This window comes from Nestor notabilis, unplaced genomic scaffold (assembly GCF_000696875.1).
Source record: "Nestor notabilis isolate BGI_N333 unplaced genomic scaffold, ASM69687v1 scaffold32602, whole genome shotgun sequence".
Taxonomy (NCBI): Eukaryota; Metazoa; Chordata; class Aves; order Psittaciformes; family Psittacidae; genus Nestor; species Nestor notabilis.
Genome location: NW_009919333.1, coordinates 1 through 18490, shown reverse-complemented (window position 1 = coordinate 18490; position 18490 = coordinate 1). Strand labels below are relative to the sequence as shown.

Below are 18490 nucleotides of genomic sequence, written 5' to 3'. Positions count from 1 at the left end.
TAAAGCACTTGGATGCTGACAATGTGCTTTTTAGGCAACCACTACTCAGATTCCAACAAGGTAGCATCCAGGAATTCCAGCATTTAACTACTGCACTAAGTTCTCAAAAATAAACACTTTCATTTTGTGACAATTAGACAGACCTGATTAAAGATTTTACTCAAAAACTAAACACAAGAAATATAGTAATGAGCTAAACTCCTTTGGATCTAAGTAATAATAATGGGGAATGCTTTTCAGTCTAAAGCATTCCAAAATCTTTTGCACTGATCAAATTGCAAATACTAGGCAACATTATAATATGCTTAAAATCAGGCTTTATTCATGTATCTAGCTATAGATACCCACATTCAGACAGACACACCAATTAAAGTTTAACTCTGAAAACTACCTCTGGCTTGATCAATAGATAGCAATACCTGATGACAGCAGTAAAACAACAGAATTTCAGGAACCACTGGGAAGAGTTTTGAAAGTGCCTGATCTTAAATTTGGTCAAGATAAAAATATTCAAGCATCTGGATGTTAATTTCTCAGACACTTGGAGCATTAATATTTTCCTATTTAAATTCTTACAGATTAGAAAGAACAACTCCCCTCCCCACCCCACCCCCCGAGAACTGTAAGATATAAATGATTTAGTTGTAAATTGTATGCAATAATAAAATACCCTTTCCTATCTCTCTTAGGTCATTTATATCCCAACCTAGTGTTAGTAAGCAAAGGTTATCTTAAGATATATATTGGGAATACAATTCACCTGTATTCAGATTAAACTCTTGTCATTAGTTTAATTTTGATCATAAGGAATGAGACACAACTAATATTTTAGTCAACTATTGCATATTATTTTACTTCAGAAAGGCCAAAAATGAAATTCAAAGGAAGTGCCTACAAATACATACAGATATTTTATTAAACATACTCAGCAACAGCAACTTCTCAATATGAAGAAGTTTATCCATATGGATAATCACAGTATCATTATAGAAATTCTATTGTGTGATCTAGCAAAGTAGTTTTACAATAAAAAACAGAAGGTATTTTCATTAAACTTATGTTTGCTTCTACAAATGAAGAGGATTTTTAATCATGAGTTTCCTTAAAAACACCATATGTTGTCAACAAGGAGTTAAAGCACTAGCATTTAAAGGCACTAGGATTGTTAGCTTGTGTTACCTAGTTTCCAATACAGATACAGGCACTTGAAAGATTAAGAAATGGAGCCTGTAAAACAATTCTGTATTTGTGCAGAAGTTGCTACATTCATTAATCTCTTCCACAGGTTATCCTGCAGTTGTAAGGACGCAAAACTGATAGAGTGAGGCTCTGCAGCACACTTTACAAGTTGGATCTCTCTTTGGCAGACATACGAGATGCGGACTGTGTGTATGTCCTGATAACATCCTAAAAATAACACAAAAGAAATATTCAGAGCAGGTTCCATTAAAAGTAATTAGGGGAACTTCAGAAAAAAGCAAGTACTTGAAGCAACAATGTTGTTATTCTGCTTAGCAAGCACTGAGCCCAGGAGAGGCTTGTGGAAATATTTCATTACCATTACAAAGAGTGTGTAAACATTTGGTCTCTCTGTAGAATCAATCTGAACACATCGCACAGCACATAGCTATCTTCCAGAAACCTCACAAAAACCCAACTAAAGTCATTGTACATCGTCGGTTAATCAACATTTAATTAAACGTAATTAGAGTGATGTTTCCTCAGTCTGTAATTCTACATGCACTGACTTCTGACATTTAAACCAAATGTGAATCAAGACCTACTTCTCACTTTGTTCTAGAAAAGAGGCTAAGCTAATTCAGTCAGTCAAAATTCAACTACAGAAATCATTAGCGTACCTTCTTCCCAGTGTCAGCATTGTATTTGTCCAGCAAAGCCTGAATACGAGCACCATAGTCAGGATGAACATCAGTGAAGTTTTTCACCTAAACACAAAGAGACAGATTCTACTACAAGAGGCAACAAGAATTTTTTCCTCCATTTCAAATGTATCCTTTAACACATTTTCTGCTCTGTGCTCTACAAGCACTACATATCATAAGAAGTAGATGAAGACTCCTTTCTAAAGAATTTAATTCTGACCAGCCAGAAAGGAGCTATGAAGATCTTCAAACACTATTTCTATTACCTCACACAAAGCTTTTTCCTAACATAAACAAAGTTCCACTGGGAAGGATAAAGATCGAATCCCTCCCTAGTCCTTGCTGCCTTATCCCTTAGAGCCAAAACATTACACTGGCAGCCACCTTATTTTTGAAACACATGACATCATCCTTGATGTTCAACATCAATAGCGTTCTTCCCATCAGGAAAAAAAGTTACTTTAACAAGTTATTTATGTTATAAGTATGTGCCTATTTACATAAGTGTTCTGTATTGATAATTCCCATGCAAGAAAAACCCAGAAGTTGTCTTCTCAGTGAAGAATTCTTGATCCTCCTTTTCACAACCTTACCACCCAAGTTACTAGACTGCAAGAAAACCTGGAATAAAAAGCAAAGGCTAAAACCCAAATAGGCCACTTACAGCTCTCTTCTGAATGAAGAGTTGTGCATCCTTAAGATGATCAGCAATGTTTTTGCACAGCCTTTGGCGCTCCTCCTCCTTCAGCACTTTGGTATAGAAGTCTCGCACCTTAAGATTGGAAACAAAATTTTACTTTGAAATTCCCAAAAGCAGGGTAATCAGGCACTGGAACAGGCTTCCCAGGAAACTGTCCCTGGGAGCATTCAAAAACTATGTAGGTGAGGCCCTCAGTGATATGCTTTAGTGGTGGTCTTGGCAGTCCTGAGGTAATGATTTGACTCGATCTTAAAGGTCTTTTCCAACCTAGTTGATTCTATGACTTTACGATTCTACCTGTAGCAGTCAATAATACTTACTAGACTTTTAAGATTCATTACTAGTGAAAAAGGAATAAGCTTTCACTTACTAGTCAGGCAAAAATTCAAAAGGCAGCTGATCTGTGGTGGGGTTTCGTTTGTTTTGGCAAATCTACTAACAACTCCTTTCAATTCTAGCTTGAAATAACTGTTGCTTACTGAATTAATGAAAACAAATATAGCTGTTGTGGTCCAATTCAGGAATTGGCTATCATGCCATTACATGTATACTTTAGTTTGCCTATCTGCAGACACTGATCTCAAGATGACAGGCACAACCTCTAGATATTGGTGCCCAGAATATGGATGGCAAAGGTCTGTGAGATTTCACTAACTGTCCTGTCAGCAAAATCAGTCAGTTATGAAATTAAACTGTATGGAGATCTTCCAAGCTCTCATCAGATGAACTTCAGGTTAGCCCAGATACTTCAGAGAGGAGCCATGGCTGAAGGATTCTTATTATTGTTCTCTAAACCCATCCTATAAACTCAGCTTATGTAAAAATAGGCAATATAAAGCCTTTTCATACTTCATACCTGAGTCACATTATCTTCATTTGCACTGTTGAAGCGCTGCACATCTCCCGAAACAGACACCCGGCACTCCTTCCACGCAGGCTGATCTTCTGGACCAGTAAAACTGTTTGGGTAATAGTTTGGGGCACCACCTGAAAACAAAACCCCACAAAGCCACAACAATGAGATACAAGTCAGAAGACAAAAAATGTTCTTTGCCGAGAAGAGGCATAGCTAAAATATATCCTTGTTTACTCTCAGATGTAAAACAGTCACTATTGGGAAAACACCGTCAGAACATAAGCTGCTGAACAGAGGCAAATTTAAAGCTTTAGTTTTGCCTTTCACAACCTCTTGGAAATAAGAGAGCAAAGCAGTTTCACTACATGGACTGAGTATATGGAAGTCAATCTTTAAATGCAGAAATGCAGATACAGATTTCTCAAAGACATTTAGGCTATTTCTATTATTTTTAGAATAGATTTTTTTTGCCTGGAAGTAGAAACAGAGTTGTAGTAATTAACTTCTGTGAAACCATTTCTCTGGCATATTTCTTCATTTTAAATAGTTAATATTGTAGAACTTTTTCAAGTAAGTCCCCTGCAACAAGCACATTTCTAGAAGTCTTTAAAGGAATATAAACTAGGGACATTAGTGAATTCATTTGACTGGGGGTGTTTTCCTGCAAACCCCCTTTCTCCTTAAAGTCCTACTTGTAAGTTTTTAAACACACCTTAAGCTTCACTTGTTTTTTATATCCCCATCCAAAGTCTCTTTTCCTGGATTAATAGAAGAGATACATACCCATTCTAAATACTTATGTAAAGATGATAAACATTCTACTTTCCAGGAACCAAAAACTCCCTCATTTTTTACAAAATTAAAAGTGATTCTATTTGTAGCAAATAGATGTTACATACATCAAACTGAAAAACACTTATAGTTAAGAGACTATCAACTACTTTAAACAAGGCTGAAGTTGTATAAGGAAGATCCATGTGCTTCTTTTAAAGTCGTCAAGAAAAAAATGTAGATAATGCACTCTGTAATCTACATGAGCAAGCTTGTATTTTAGAGCAAAGTTTTGATTCTCAATAGTTGTACAAGACTGATGAAGTGTACAGTAGATGCATAAATAAGTGATGAAGGCAACACAACATATTCAGCTTTAAGAATACTTTCAACAAGATCCCTCAAACAGGAGATAACAGAATAAGAGTCAGTATCTTGTCAATTAGCATCAAATCAAGAAGAACGGGAACAGAGCAACAGAAGTTCACTTTTTGTAGTAACAAGAATTAATCAGATCCTTAGTGGAGGACCAGCCTATGTGAGGACTAGTAACTATTCATCATATTCATAAAGTTACCTGAAAAGGGGGCAAATAAATTGACAGCTTAGCCTCTGTGAACTTCACCTCAGTTAAAAATCAAAGCTAGCTATTTATACTGACACAATGTGTCATGATACCAAAACAGTGGATGAAAATTGCTTTTCTGAAAACAATTTTATTTCCTATGTAATTCACATGGAGAAACAGAAATGCATACAACTTTATATATGCATAACTATGGGTTCTAAGATACGCCATTACCTATCACAAAACAGACCTTGAATTCATTTGGATAGGTTGAAGTAAATTGCTTTCTGATTGCTGGTGAGCGCCAAGTTAGAGTATTAGGAATGGCACATGGACAAACTTAGGGCACTCTACAGGAAAGGGTGTATGGCAGATTTGTAATAACTGCAGGCAAGGCCAACTCATCTCAAAAAGGATCTGGTAATATATGGAAAAGTACTAAAAGGTTGACAAAGATTATGAGGGGTAAGGAACAGTTTTCACATAAAAGAAAAAACAGGCTGGGAAGTCTGAAGCCCAGGAAGTTACAGTGATGTTTGAGCTGGGGAAAAAGTCAAGAGACACTGATTGGTAAAGGAGAAAAAAGTAGCATTTCTGACAGTATAATAAGTTAGTAATATCTAAACCCCCCATCTGTTAATCAAGTATCTTAAATTCCCTGTGAGCAGAAAAGAATTCTACAAAGGACATGCATAAGTCTGAAGATATTTTCATTACTACCTTGGTTGTCAGAAACACACATTGGTCCATCTCTCTGGTAATTGGCCACACGAGCTCTGAAGGGGCAGTTCACAGGAATTTGTAGATAGTTGGGTCCCAGGCGGTGTCTATGAGTGTCAGGATACGAAAAGAGACGACCCTAAAACATTTATCACAAGCGTTAACTACTACTTGCGGAAAGAGATCACCTGAGTGATGTATATGCCAACTCAGAGCACTATACATATGCACTCCCTTATTTACTGAACTGAAGCTGGTTTAGTGACATCTGGATGCCAAGACAACAGACTTATTCTGGCCATGAAGTTTGTGGGAGCAAAAAGAGGCAAAACAAAAGAACTACGTGACAGCTCATGAAATTATCCCATTGAACTGTTAAAATACCTTCTTATTTCCATGGATATAATTTGAAACAGCAATCTGGTTTTAATCTGAAAAAGCAGAACATGCAAACATCCAGGACTCTGCAGACTGTATAGAGTGCAGCTAGTCTTATCACATATTTTGACCTGTAAGAGATCTGTCACTACTTCTAAAGAATAGTCTTGTGGTTTATATCAGGGATTAGTTATATCTATTTTACACCTTTTGAAACCCACCTTTTACACTCGTAAGAGTTTAAGTCTAAGGTATACTGTAAAAACATTAATGAATATGCATTGCTCCTTTGGTTTTATCCCATACTTCTTGCCAGATTGACAGATCTCCTCATCAACTTTGCTAGTTGCTTCAAACGCCCTTTTAAATTTTAGATTTTTCTATCCCTTTAGTTCTTTCCCATTCTCTTTTTTATTTCCATTTTGGATGAGCACATCAAATGGTGATTAAAGAAACATTAAAAAACAACCACCAAAAAAATAAGTTAGAAAATCAGTTGCTTTCCATAGGTCAGGTTTACTGGTACTACACAAACAGGGGTTGCTTTATAAACAGCAATGCAAATGTAACTCTCTTCAGGTGAAATCTTACACACATTGTAGTTTACCTGCAGCATTTTGTCAGGGCTGGGTTCAATACCAGGTGGCATGTTGCTAGGATCAAATGCCATCTGTTCTACCTCTGCAAAGTAATTGACAGGATTCCTGTTCAGGACAAGTTTTCCCACAGGAATAAGGGGGTAGTCACCATGTGGCCAGATCTGCAAGACACACACATTAAGATCAGCACTATAATAGTATTATACAGCTTAACTACTAGGCAGCATTTACCTGATTTAAGTCTTGATTAAGAAAATACATTACTAAAGAAATAAATTTTTTTAACATTGAGAAATGTCTTATTTAAGAAGTCTTTGCAATTAACACAAAATACTAATGCAACTTATTTCATCATCCCAGCATAATCTCAGCTGCACTTGACTACTTAAATGAAATACCCAAAGGCACTTGAAAACCAGCCTAGGAATGCAATATCGTAGGTGGAACTGGTAGCATGATTGTTTTCAGCTACTTCCAAATGCAACCAGCTTAACAAGCCTTTTCTTTGTCATCTTAACTTTTACTTTCAAGTATAAAAGTCTTTAGCCATTTCGGGAGAGTTAAAAAAAGGACTGATAGGGCCTAGTAAGAAAACAGTGCTACTCCATGGAAACTACTACTCTTAATAGATAAGTTTAGTTCTGGCATTTTGATCTTACAACCTTTTTTGAACTAGCTGAAATAGAATATTCACAACTATCTCAGAGATACCTTAGTTAAATCAAAAGGATTAAATGGAAACTTCTCTGCTTCTTCAAATGTCATAACTTGTATGTAGAAAGACCATGATGGATAGTCCCCCTTGGCAATGGCATTGTAAAGATCACGTATTCCATAATCGGGATCAGTAGAAGCCAGTCTTCCTGCTTCTTCAACAGGAAGATTTCTGATGCCCTGATCAGTCTAAAAAGCAATAAAAGCAGTAGCACCAGTTACAGCATGCAAAATTATTTCAGAAATCATTAACAGGAATACACTCTAACAAGACTTATAATCCAAGAATGCAATTGTTCATGTTCCAATATCCAGTAATTTGAGTTGCAAGTAATAGTACATTCAACAGCTGCCTTCCAGATAAAATAATAGTTCTCTGATAAAAGTGAAATAAATATGTAATGCTATACTGCAGAACACAAGACATCAAACTTGAAGGTCTGCTCCCTGACGCACATCAAGCAAAGAGCTTTCCCCTCACCCCTTACAGGACGAAGTGTTCCTTTACTGTTCCAATATCCCACCCTTTCCTACATATCACATTCCAAACAAGTGATAAAATGGTTGCAGCCCTCAGGGCTGAAAGTTCTGAATTCTATATGTACCTCCGTTTCCCACCCTCCATTCCCATTCCTGTGACATTTTTAGCACTAACTAAAATTTCATTTTAATAAACTTTTGACAACCTGAAGGATAAAAGTTGCTATATAATCCCTCTTAGTTTAACATATTGGTTCAAATGAAGTCTTGCTTCAAAGGTAGATTCCAGTCTCCACCAATGTCTAATGACGTAAGAAGCTGCATGGCCTTTAAAACTTTGAAGGGAAGTTGTTTTCAAGTGAGATATGATCATGACTGCTTTCTCAGAAAAGGGTGGAAGTTCTGTAAGGTTCCGAGAGCCTCAGCTGCAGGCCTCTTGTAAAACAGAGTTTTTATATTTCAGTATACTGTCAAGTCCATGTTAAAAATACTAGATCAATGTGGCTCACATCCAGAAAAAACAAAACCCATATCCAGACTGAGAGAACTTCTACTTGAAGAAGTTGCATCTGAACTACAGCGTAGCCATGAACATGAAACAGGAATATATCGCACGCTGACCAGAGCACATTTCCAAAGGGCTAAAGGATTCCTGTATGTGCACCGAATGATAGCAAGGGAGTCCAATAGGAAGTTCTTGCACTGCCTCATGCCCAAAACATCTATTTCGAAGCTCAGCACACAAGTAGACAGAGTTCTTCAATAACAAGAGATAGGTCCCCAAAGAAAAGTTATGTAGAGTCTAGTAGGTATTTACCTACTGTTTTGTAGCAGGAACACTGACACCCACTGTATTTGTTAAAGGTATTCAATTGATATAAAATACACCACAGACCTTTTTGATTGAGTCTATGCACTAACAAGTCTCTTCTGACTTAGGCTTGACAAATCCCAAAACATCTTTAGACAATCTATTTAACCTGTTTTGCTGATTTTATGATTTATCCAATCTGGTGCATACTTCCAATAGATAACTGGAAAAGATATCAATACCTTTGCATGGAATTTGCAGTAAACTGCTCTTCCACTAGCATTAACCAGTTTAAAAGTATGTGATCCATATCCATTCATATGACGATACCCATCTGGAATACCACGGTCACTAAACAAGAAAGACACCTAAAGAGAAGAATCAAACAGTATGAATGGACTCACCAGATCAAGGATAAAATGACCATTCAACACAGAATTTGTTTCTTGCATTAATCTGCATTGCTGGAAGCTATCGTAATGTTATGAGTTCCCTAAGGAATTTCTAGTTTAAGAGTATTAAATAGGACCTCTTTGGTTTTGCACAAAGAACAATTGTGAATTAAACCTATGTGAGGTTTTATGCCCACATAAAATGTTTGGTCAAGTACAAGGCATTAACCTAGTGATAATGTTACCAATTCTCCTGCAAGCATGCAGCAGGTAAGCATGGATAATTTAATTTATAAGCATAAATGACATTTCTTTGCAGGTTAAAGGCAAAAATCTGGAAGTTGAGGTCTTTAACAACTCCAGAGTCTTCAAGCTATAAAAGTACCACCATGTCAACATATTCAAAATACTGATTTTCTTTAGGTTTATGATCACAAACAATGCTTGTGGTACTACATCTGTACTGGAAAGCTTCTGTATGAACCCATTTTCTTTAAAATAAATACATACAACTGCATTTTTAATTACATATTAGCTTTTTTGCATGACATTTAGATACAAATACACATCAGAACAATTAGAATTCACTGTGAATTCTAGTAATGTTTTGAGTTGATCTCATGAGCAACATGATATACAGCTTTAAATAATCCAATATGTCATAGCATCGCTTTCCCAGTCCTTTACTGCTCTCCAACATTAACCGTTTGTCGTCATCAGTATCTCTGCTGCTTCAGTGATAGAAAATTTAGCAACTTCCCCTTCATTCCCATATAAAATACGATTATGAAAATGGAAAAATCCCACCCATTTCATAGAGTCATTAAAAGAAGAAAGCCTAGATGCACGTATTAATAGCCTTAAGTTACTGTTGGCCTTTCACCTTTATACTGTTTCTAGAGGATTACATAAACTTCTAGATAAAACATGGAAACAAGGAAAAGAGATTTACAGAAATACGCTGTCATAACACGATTCTCTTACTCATACAAAAAGAAGTCAAAGGAGAAGTTTACTTGATGCAAGGACTCAGGGCGAAGACTCCAGAAATCCCACACCATGTCTGGATCCTTCAAATGAGTCTGAGGGTTCCTCTTTTGGCTATGGATGAAGGATGGAAACTGATTTGTCCAGAGAGGAAGAAGAGGGAAAAAAAGAAGTTCTTTAAGACCTCCAAATCAAATGGGGTATACTAAGCAACTTCTGGTACAAAACAAGACAACCAGTTTTTCATTTACACTTAACTGTGAAAGGAACAGCATACAAAGATGAGACAAAGTTGTAAGATCACTGAAAAAATATCTTCTACTGTCATACCTCTCCTGCAATCAAATTCATTCATAGACCAGTAAAAATGGGGTGAAATGAAACACATTCACAGTTAGGATAAACAGACTATTCCAAGAATGCTTTCATTTTGTGACTGATAGAGGTAAATGTTTCCAGATTTGTATATCTGAACTCCACTGAATATCTGACTTGTAAATGAATACAGAGATACTACAGAATATCCTTGCAGAACTCTTCGACTCAAGGAAAGCCCCATTACTTATAAAGTGCTGTTAAATTTACATTAAAAAGAACAAAAAAAAAAGTCAGATTTAATAAAAAGAATTTGCAAGAAGTTTGTAGAGTGAAGTTTTCCCCTCCTGCAATAGCCTCTGAATGAAAAAACTGTCTACAGAGCAAAACAGCCAGTTTGAACACCAGTAAAACTGGTCAGATCTGAAGTTAAAACCATGGTAGCATACTTACTTATTGGCTGTTCTGCAACATAGGCACTAGTAAACACAACTAAATGTGTATGCTATTTACAGTATGAAACACAAGTAATCAAGCATTAGTTCTTAAATTCATTTTATTTAAGTAACACCTTTTCCAGTAAAAAACACTCAGACTATCTAGCAAACAACAAAGTTTAAGTGTGTCAAAACAACAGGTTCTGCTTCTCAGTGAAGCAAGAACAAGATATGAATGAACTTTTGGACTCTTTCAAAGTACCTTCCTCTTTATGCTTACTCACCAACATCGCATCCCGAATAAAGAAAATGGGAGTATTATTCCCCACAAGATCCCAGTTACCCTCTTCTGTGTAGAATTTCATTGCAAAGCCTCGAGGGTCACGAACTGTATCAGCTGACCCAGATTCTCCAGCTTGAAGGAACACATGAATACAGAAGTGTTATGATAGGAAACACATACAGATTGCAAGCCTAAAACCACAGAACTTGAGAATATGCCATAAAATCTTAAAAGGGTGGCATTTATCAATTTAATTCTCTAATATACTAAGGAATTTTTGGCGTATTTTCAGTAATCCTTCAGGCATTGAAAGTTTCCAAAGACACCCACCCAAACATTCGGGCCACAGTTAAAAGGAAAACAAACAAACAAACAAACATATCCATTTGAACCAATTCAGAGTGGAATTTGCATTATCAAAAAAAAAAATAAATTAGATTGTAAGGCTAAAACATTAGTTTCTGTGCTTCAAATCCCAGTGTAAAAGCTCTCACATTTGGAAGGCAGCAATCTAAATAACATGCCTAACAAAAAAGGGAACTTCATATAGAAGAGTTGCAACACTTTTAACTTCTGCTTTATCTAAAACAGTCTTTTCAATGGGTAACTTTATACCAGAGCAGAAGTGCCTACCACAATACCTAAGCAAAAGTGTTCCAGAAATATCCAGGAACAGCTAATGCTAAGCATAGTGACAAAATAACAAGGACACCCATTCTCTCATTAAAATAATCGTGTAGTACAGAAAATCTAGGAAGAAACGCTTTCAAACAGAGCAGGGAAAGGGAAGGTAATGATGCAACAATCCATTGCAGCACACACAAGTCAAACTCAGCTGCATGTCTTTCCCCTGGTATAAAATTCCATGATCCCTTCAGTTTTAGTGACGCAGACAAAAGCTGGTAGGCTGAAACCAGCAGCTCCTTGAACCTTGTTGAACAACAACTCTCTCTGCAATACTACTTCCAGAACTGAATCCTCCTTAGGACTTCTTTCAAATAAAGTAGTAACACACATATTTTGAGAGATCTTTCTTTACCAAACAAGGTATTGATCATAATGCACATTTTAGTGAATATAATTTAAGATTTTGCTGGTTTATGCATTCAGCTCTAAGAAATCAGAGTTTATTTATGGAAGATTGTTTATTTTGCCTTGCCTCATACTTGCTTTACAGCATTCATCCCCAAAGCATTCCTACAGCATAAGAGATTATAGGTATTTAACTTTCAAGTGTTAAACTGCAGTATGCAACTGTTGATTATGATCCATCCAGACAAGCTTTTTGTCAGAAAAAAAACCTAGCTCAGGGTATCCTTTCTCCCGCATTCCATATGGAAAAGTATCTGCATAGAGCTCTGACAGAAAGATGCAGAAGCTGCTTAAGGACTTATAATTTAAAGGAAATCCACAGAAAGTATTGTAAACTACCTTAAGTACTCAATAATAATGTAAGTATTGCTATCAGTATAACTGGTACACATGTAAGAGGATACACAATAGCTTTAGAGCCTTACCAACAGTGGAGAACCGGATAGCAATCGGAGTTCTTTTTCCAATGTGTTCAAACACTTTTGCCTTGCAATACTGGGTAATATCATGAGTGACTTCAAAATAACCAAAGGCTCCTGAAGGAAAGCAAGTTCAGGATGTCAGATCTAGATACCTTCTTTCCACTCACAGTGGACCTGCTATTCTATTGTGGTCCAACATACTTAAAGTCAACAAGAAACACGGAAATACACCAGGTTAAATACAGTTTCTATTTCTGCACTAGAACACTGTTTTTATAAAACAGGATTTACTTAACACAAGCTACTACGTGTAAGGTGCTCATTCTCCCCTCCTGAACTGATCATTAACAGTTCCCAACAGAAATACAGACCATACTTCTACTGTGCAAAATAATAAACTAGCTTTTTGGATACTCTTCTGCCAAGATTTGCATATTTACCTCAGAGCAAGACAAGTATTTCTTTAATGCTGGTACGTGTTGCAGAATCTTGGTGCACCTGGAAGCTGCATGAAGCAACAGAATTCTTCCCACCCCACAGAGGTATTTTTCCCATGCACATTTGTATTATAAATTTAGTAACATACTTTCTTCCTCTAGGCTAATATATAATAATAAAATCAGAGGTGCCAGTTCTACCTTATTAAGATCAATAAATTTTAAAATTGGTTAATTCAGTTTAGTTTAAATTTTAGATCATCATCTTGCTTTAGCAGACACATTAGAATCATAGAATAGTTAGGGTTGGAAAGGACCTTAAGATCACCTAGTTCCAACCCCCCTGTCATGGGCAGGGATACCTCACACTAGACCATATTGCCCAAGGCTCTGTCCAACCTGGCCTTGTGCCAGGAATGGGTCATTCACAACTTCCTTGGACAACCCCTTCCAGTGCCTCACCACCCTCGTTGTAAAGAACTTCTTCCTTATATCTAATCTAAACTTCCCCTGTTTAAGTTTAAACCCATCACCCCTTGTCCTATCACTACAGTCCCTGATGAAGAATCCCTCCCCGGCATCCTTGTAGCCCGCTTCAGACACTGGAAGCTGCTCTGAGGTCTCCACACAGCTTCTCTTCTCCAGGCTGAACAGTCCCAACATTGGATGATAAAGACAAGAATCCCTAACAAATAACATGAAAACAGATATTAAAATAGAATTGGGCAAGTCTTCCTTTCCAGAGGAATGGGGTACTATGGAGGAACAGATAGAGGAGGCAGAGATTGCAATAAATATAGTAAAAATCTAAGGGCTGTAACTATGGGGTTTTTAATCATTTTTTCAGTGGTTTGAGTTCTGACACTGAGCTCTTTTAAACCAGGCCTTACCACTGTTGTTGATACAGAATTATTTCTTAAAATACTAAATTAGAGAGAATATAATGCAATTTATCTGTCACAATCTACATGTTAACTCAAAGGCTTTTCAAAGTCTAATTCTACACCAAGAAAAAGAATGTGTTTTGAAACATACCTGCCCCTTTTGCATGCACAACTCTTTCAGGAATCCTCTCTCTGTCAAAATGAGCCATCTCATCAGTGAAAACAACATCTTGAACAAGAAGAGGGCCACGTGGCCCTGCTGTCAGGATATTAAGCTTATCCCCTATGGGGTTCCCAGCACCAGTGGTCAAGACATCAGGTTTCTGAAAGGGAGAGAGAGTCAATATTACAACAGCAGAAATTAAAACTCCTCTATATTTAAGCCACACAATGTGCATGCCTGTTCAACCACTACATGTCACAAGACATATTAACAAGTATAAAGCAAAATGACAAAAGGTTCTGAAACTAGTTACAAAGCATACAGATGTCTAGCTACATCAAAGTATTATGTCTGGGGCTATTTAAGAAGGTGAGTTCAAGTCACGTATCATCCAAAGATGTTTTCATGGTTCAGAAGCATTACTTAAGACCATCTATCTTGCTTCAAGAAAAATATGTCAACCTTAAAATGGTTAAGGTCAACCTTAAAATGGTCTGCCCTCACTTCAACAGGAGAGGATGGGTAGAGCTAGAAAAGGAGTAGGTGCTGGAAAGTAATACAGGAGAAAGGAGAGGAAGAAGGTAATGTCAGTACAGGGATGGATGCAAAAGGAAAGCTATAATCACACAGCATGAAGATTAAAAGGGGGTACCCATGATTACCATTGGTCTGGAAGAGCTGTGGAAAATACAAGACCACCTGAGGAATTATCATTCTAGACTCCTGACCCATGGAAGGACTTAGATTAACAAAAGCCCTAAGCAGCCCTACTGCCAACAAACATCCTGTGAAAAGGATGAAAAACCATTCTTTTGGTATTTTTCTCCCAAACATCATTCTTGCCTTTAAAGAACCTGCCCAAGACATCCCATACTCATCCTTTTCTCCCTCCCTTTCACACCAAATTTCAGTTAACCCTCCTCATAGGCTACTTAGAGCTGCAGCATCTTGTACCATAAGAGTGACAATTCCAAAGAACACTTTTTGGAACTCTCTAGCACTATAATCAAGTATACTCCCACTTTCTTAAAACAAACTTCAGTAGCAAAGACTTTATCTCAATCAAATATGGGATCATACGCTCCCCCCAAGGCAACAGTCCTGTTTTAGTGGGTACTGTAGGAAATATAGCAAGAAGGGTACATCAGCTCCAGAGACACAGTGGTCACAGGTGTCAGTCTTTCCTGGACTACACACATTGTTAAGAGCCAGGGCAATTCTCACTAAGTACTTAGAACAGAAGTTAGTACAAAGGAAAAAGAAACGAAAGGTTTGCAACAGGGTGAGCTCAAATATCCGGGTCACAGATAATGGCCAGTTAACACTAAATCCATGGTTGCAGGTTGCGCTAAACTGACATCTATCCACATGGGCTCTCTATCCATACCATCCTATCTTTTCTGCCAGCAGCACCCATGCACCTGAACCATGGGAAATCCAAGAGGGAACCCAGAGAGGCAGGGAAAAGAACAATTATTCACATCCACAGCCAGAATTCTGGATGAGGCAACATATACAGGGAGAATTATATACACCTTTAACTCATGTACATGAATAACCACATAAAAGACATTTGACAGGATGTCAATGTGTTTTTACTAATATGCAATACACACTACTCCAGCTGGCTTGAATTCCCAAAATATCTTGGTGCTTCATTCTTCATTCGCCACTTCATTCGCATAAAGCTATAAGCATAAATTCAACTCCTACAGGATGCCTGAAATCCTAACCAGCAATGAAATCACATGCTTTCTGATATTTTGCTTGGTTTTAAATGAGCCAAAGGAAACTATTCCACTGCTCACTTTGAGAAACCACCTACTTAGACCACATGGGAAGTTCTCCCATCCCTTAAATCTATACGCATTATTATGTATGCTTTATCATGTTTTAGCTATCATCTTAAACTAGAAGTTGCTTAATAATTGCCATTACAAATTAACTTTCTGAATTAGAATTTCATTTCATATATTAAAGTAAGTAGGACACCACCACATTCAAGGAACTTTAGGAAAATGCTCATTCATCATGCCATGATTCATTCTGGTAAGTGTAAAGTAGTCTGCTCTGAGATAATCGCCCAGCACAAATTAATATTATCAGCTAATTCCAATTGATAATATTAATTTGTATTAATTGGAATAATAATACAAATTAATATTATCGGCTCATTATCTTGACCCATTTTCTGTACTGAGGTGTGAAAGATATGAACAACCCATCCTGAAACCTATTCTGAGCCTCTGCTTTGAAAAGCCCTTTCTTAGAACACAGTGCAATCTGCAGATGCTGAGCCTATAAAATGCTCACACAGAATCACAGAATCAACCAGGTTGGAAAAGACCTTTAAGATCATCAAGTCCAACATCACAACGGTTTTAATTAAACATTTCAGTCAAGAAATTTTTTCAGAGTTTGCTTAGGGAGAACTACTTTATTTTTAACCCAGCTTCCAGCATTGCCAATATTTTTCTCTTATTTTCATTAGTTTTGCTGATTAAAAAGCTCCAAGTTTCTCACAGATAAAACCCAATGTATTCATTTTTTAATCATTACTTGGTTTTTTATTCATATTTATGACTGTCATACTCATTTAAGATAGGCGAGTTCACTGTAACATGATGAAAAAGAACAGCTCCTACCAATGGCATCCTAAATGTCTGCATTTTCTTCTCCAAGCTCCTTGTGTTATCGTTCATTACAGACACTTCCATCCTTCCCACATGTTCTATGTACACAGACACTTCCATTTCATCCTCACTCTAAGGCAGCCTGTGACAAAACAGCTTCAGCACCATTTATGAATTCTGACTACTGTAATTCCAAGAACAGCAAACTTGGGAACTGGTAACACTTTTTTAACATGAGATACAGCTCTCAAGACTCCTCCAGTCCACACAATGATTTTTTGAAGTCACTAAAGGCAGCGACCAAGTTTCACTCAGTCAACTGATACACACAAAAGTTATGTTGAATTAGAGTCCTGTTTATCCTGGAGTTCTCCACAAATTCTAAGCAGCCCAGTAGGTTTAACCAGACAGTGGTAGGACTGTAATGCATATGCCTACACCTGTGAGGTTCTCCTTTACAAAGGTCTTGCGAGAACCTGGTAGAAGACAGAAGGATGGGAAGTATACCCATAGTCTTCAGGAAACTTTGAGTCCTGATTCACCTATGCCTTTATAATACCTATGGTGTGTCCACCTCAGGGGTAGAAAAAACTCTTTGCTTATTAGTTGTAAACTATGCATGCAACAAAGTTTTATAGAGATACCACAGCCCTTCTCAAACCAACAGGCTATACTGCTGTCCAAAAACCACTTTTTACAATGCTAACATTTAAGACTGCTAAAAATAGTAGCTAAAACCACAACTGTTTGAAACTAAGCATAACAAAGAAACCCCACAGCTTTGTGGTTATTCAGTCTCTTTTGGGTAGGCAGACTTCTGAACACAAAGTTTTGCATTTTTTTTAAATAGTGAGATATAGTCACTTTAGTTTCAGTATAATGGTATGTAGGGCACACAAAATAATTTCCATCAGTGTGATGGGAGAAAAAAGAAAAAAAAAAAGAGACAGTTTTAAGAGGAATTCTCATGCTACTTCTGGACTTGAGTTTGTTTGATGCTTGTATTTTCATATGGTTGGGAGCTGCATACAGTCAAAACCTTAAAAGATAAGAACTTTTGAGTCTGCATGTGTATTACATTACAGCACTAACCTGTCATGACAGAAAGAAGGGAAACAAAGCCAGGAGAATTTTAGTCACAGCTGTGGTAAACACCATACATCAAAGTACATACTTCCAGGCATTACTGATACCTTGCACCTTAATACAAGTCACTTTAAAATTCTAATAAGTCCTCCCTACTCTCTATCTCAAGGTCTCATGACTCCTTATGCAACACAGACTTTGGGTTGCCTCCCAACCTTCAAATTAACCTTGGCCTGTATTCAAATACTGCTTTGTTAAAGAAAAGCCACCATCCATACAAAAAAAAGTATTACTCATGGCACAAAAAGAAAATATTATGACACATGCTAGAATACCACAAAGCTGCAGTTCATCACTGGAAGGTAGTTTTCACACAATACCTTCTACAACCAAGGGGAAAAAAATACAGTCAGGATGACTAAGCAACTATGAACAGTGGGAACGGAGGCATCCACTTGTGTCTTGTATGACTATTGGCACTTGTATCTTGTAAGACTGCTGCTTGTATAACCAGCAGAAAAACTATTTAATGCCAAACACATACTTCTGTCAGAAAACACATAGTAGAAACTGTCACAGTGACTTGACAAAGAATGGAAGTCAACTCTTGCAGCATTTGTACATTTACCCAAATATTTTGGGGTATATTTTGCATCTTCAGAAGATTTGAGGGCCATGCTGTTGATTACATCTTCTTATGAGTTCAGTCAACCACTTGCCCCAAACCACTTCATCCTTGTCAACAAGTCTCCACATATTGCTGAATACACTTCAGCTTTTATATCATTCCCTAGTTAAATTTTCACTGGGTTCTACCAATACGACAGAAGAAACGAAAACATAAATAGGTGTTTTGAGACGGAAAAGATAAAAATAGAT

General features: G+C 37.0%; 1 protein-coding gene across 1 annotated transcript; it reads right to left on the bottom strand.

Annotated features, from left to right (window-relative positions):
• Window positions 1-894: 894 nt before the first annotated feature.
• CAT (catalase) lies at window positions 895-14127 on the bottom strand. The gene is made up of 12 exons (XM_010010178.1): window positions 13881-14127; window positions 12412-12522; window positions 10896-11026; window positions 9889-9993; window positions 8723-8848; window positions 7187-7378; window positions 6484-6636; window positions 5499-5637; window positions 3440-3570; window positions 2548-2655; window positions 1860-1946; window positions 895-1407 (listed from the first exon to the last, which is right to left on the bottom strand). Exons 1-12 carry the CDS (start codon window positions 14125-14127, stop codon window positions 1342-1344), a joined length of 1596 nt encoding a protein of 531 aa, XP_010008480.1. The 3' UTR covers window positions 895-1341.
• Between the last annotated feature and the right edge of the window lie 4363 nt (window positions 14128-18490).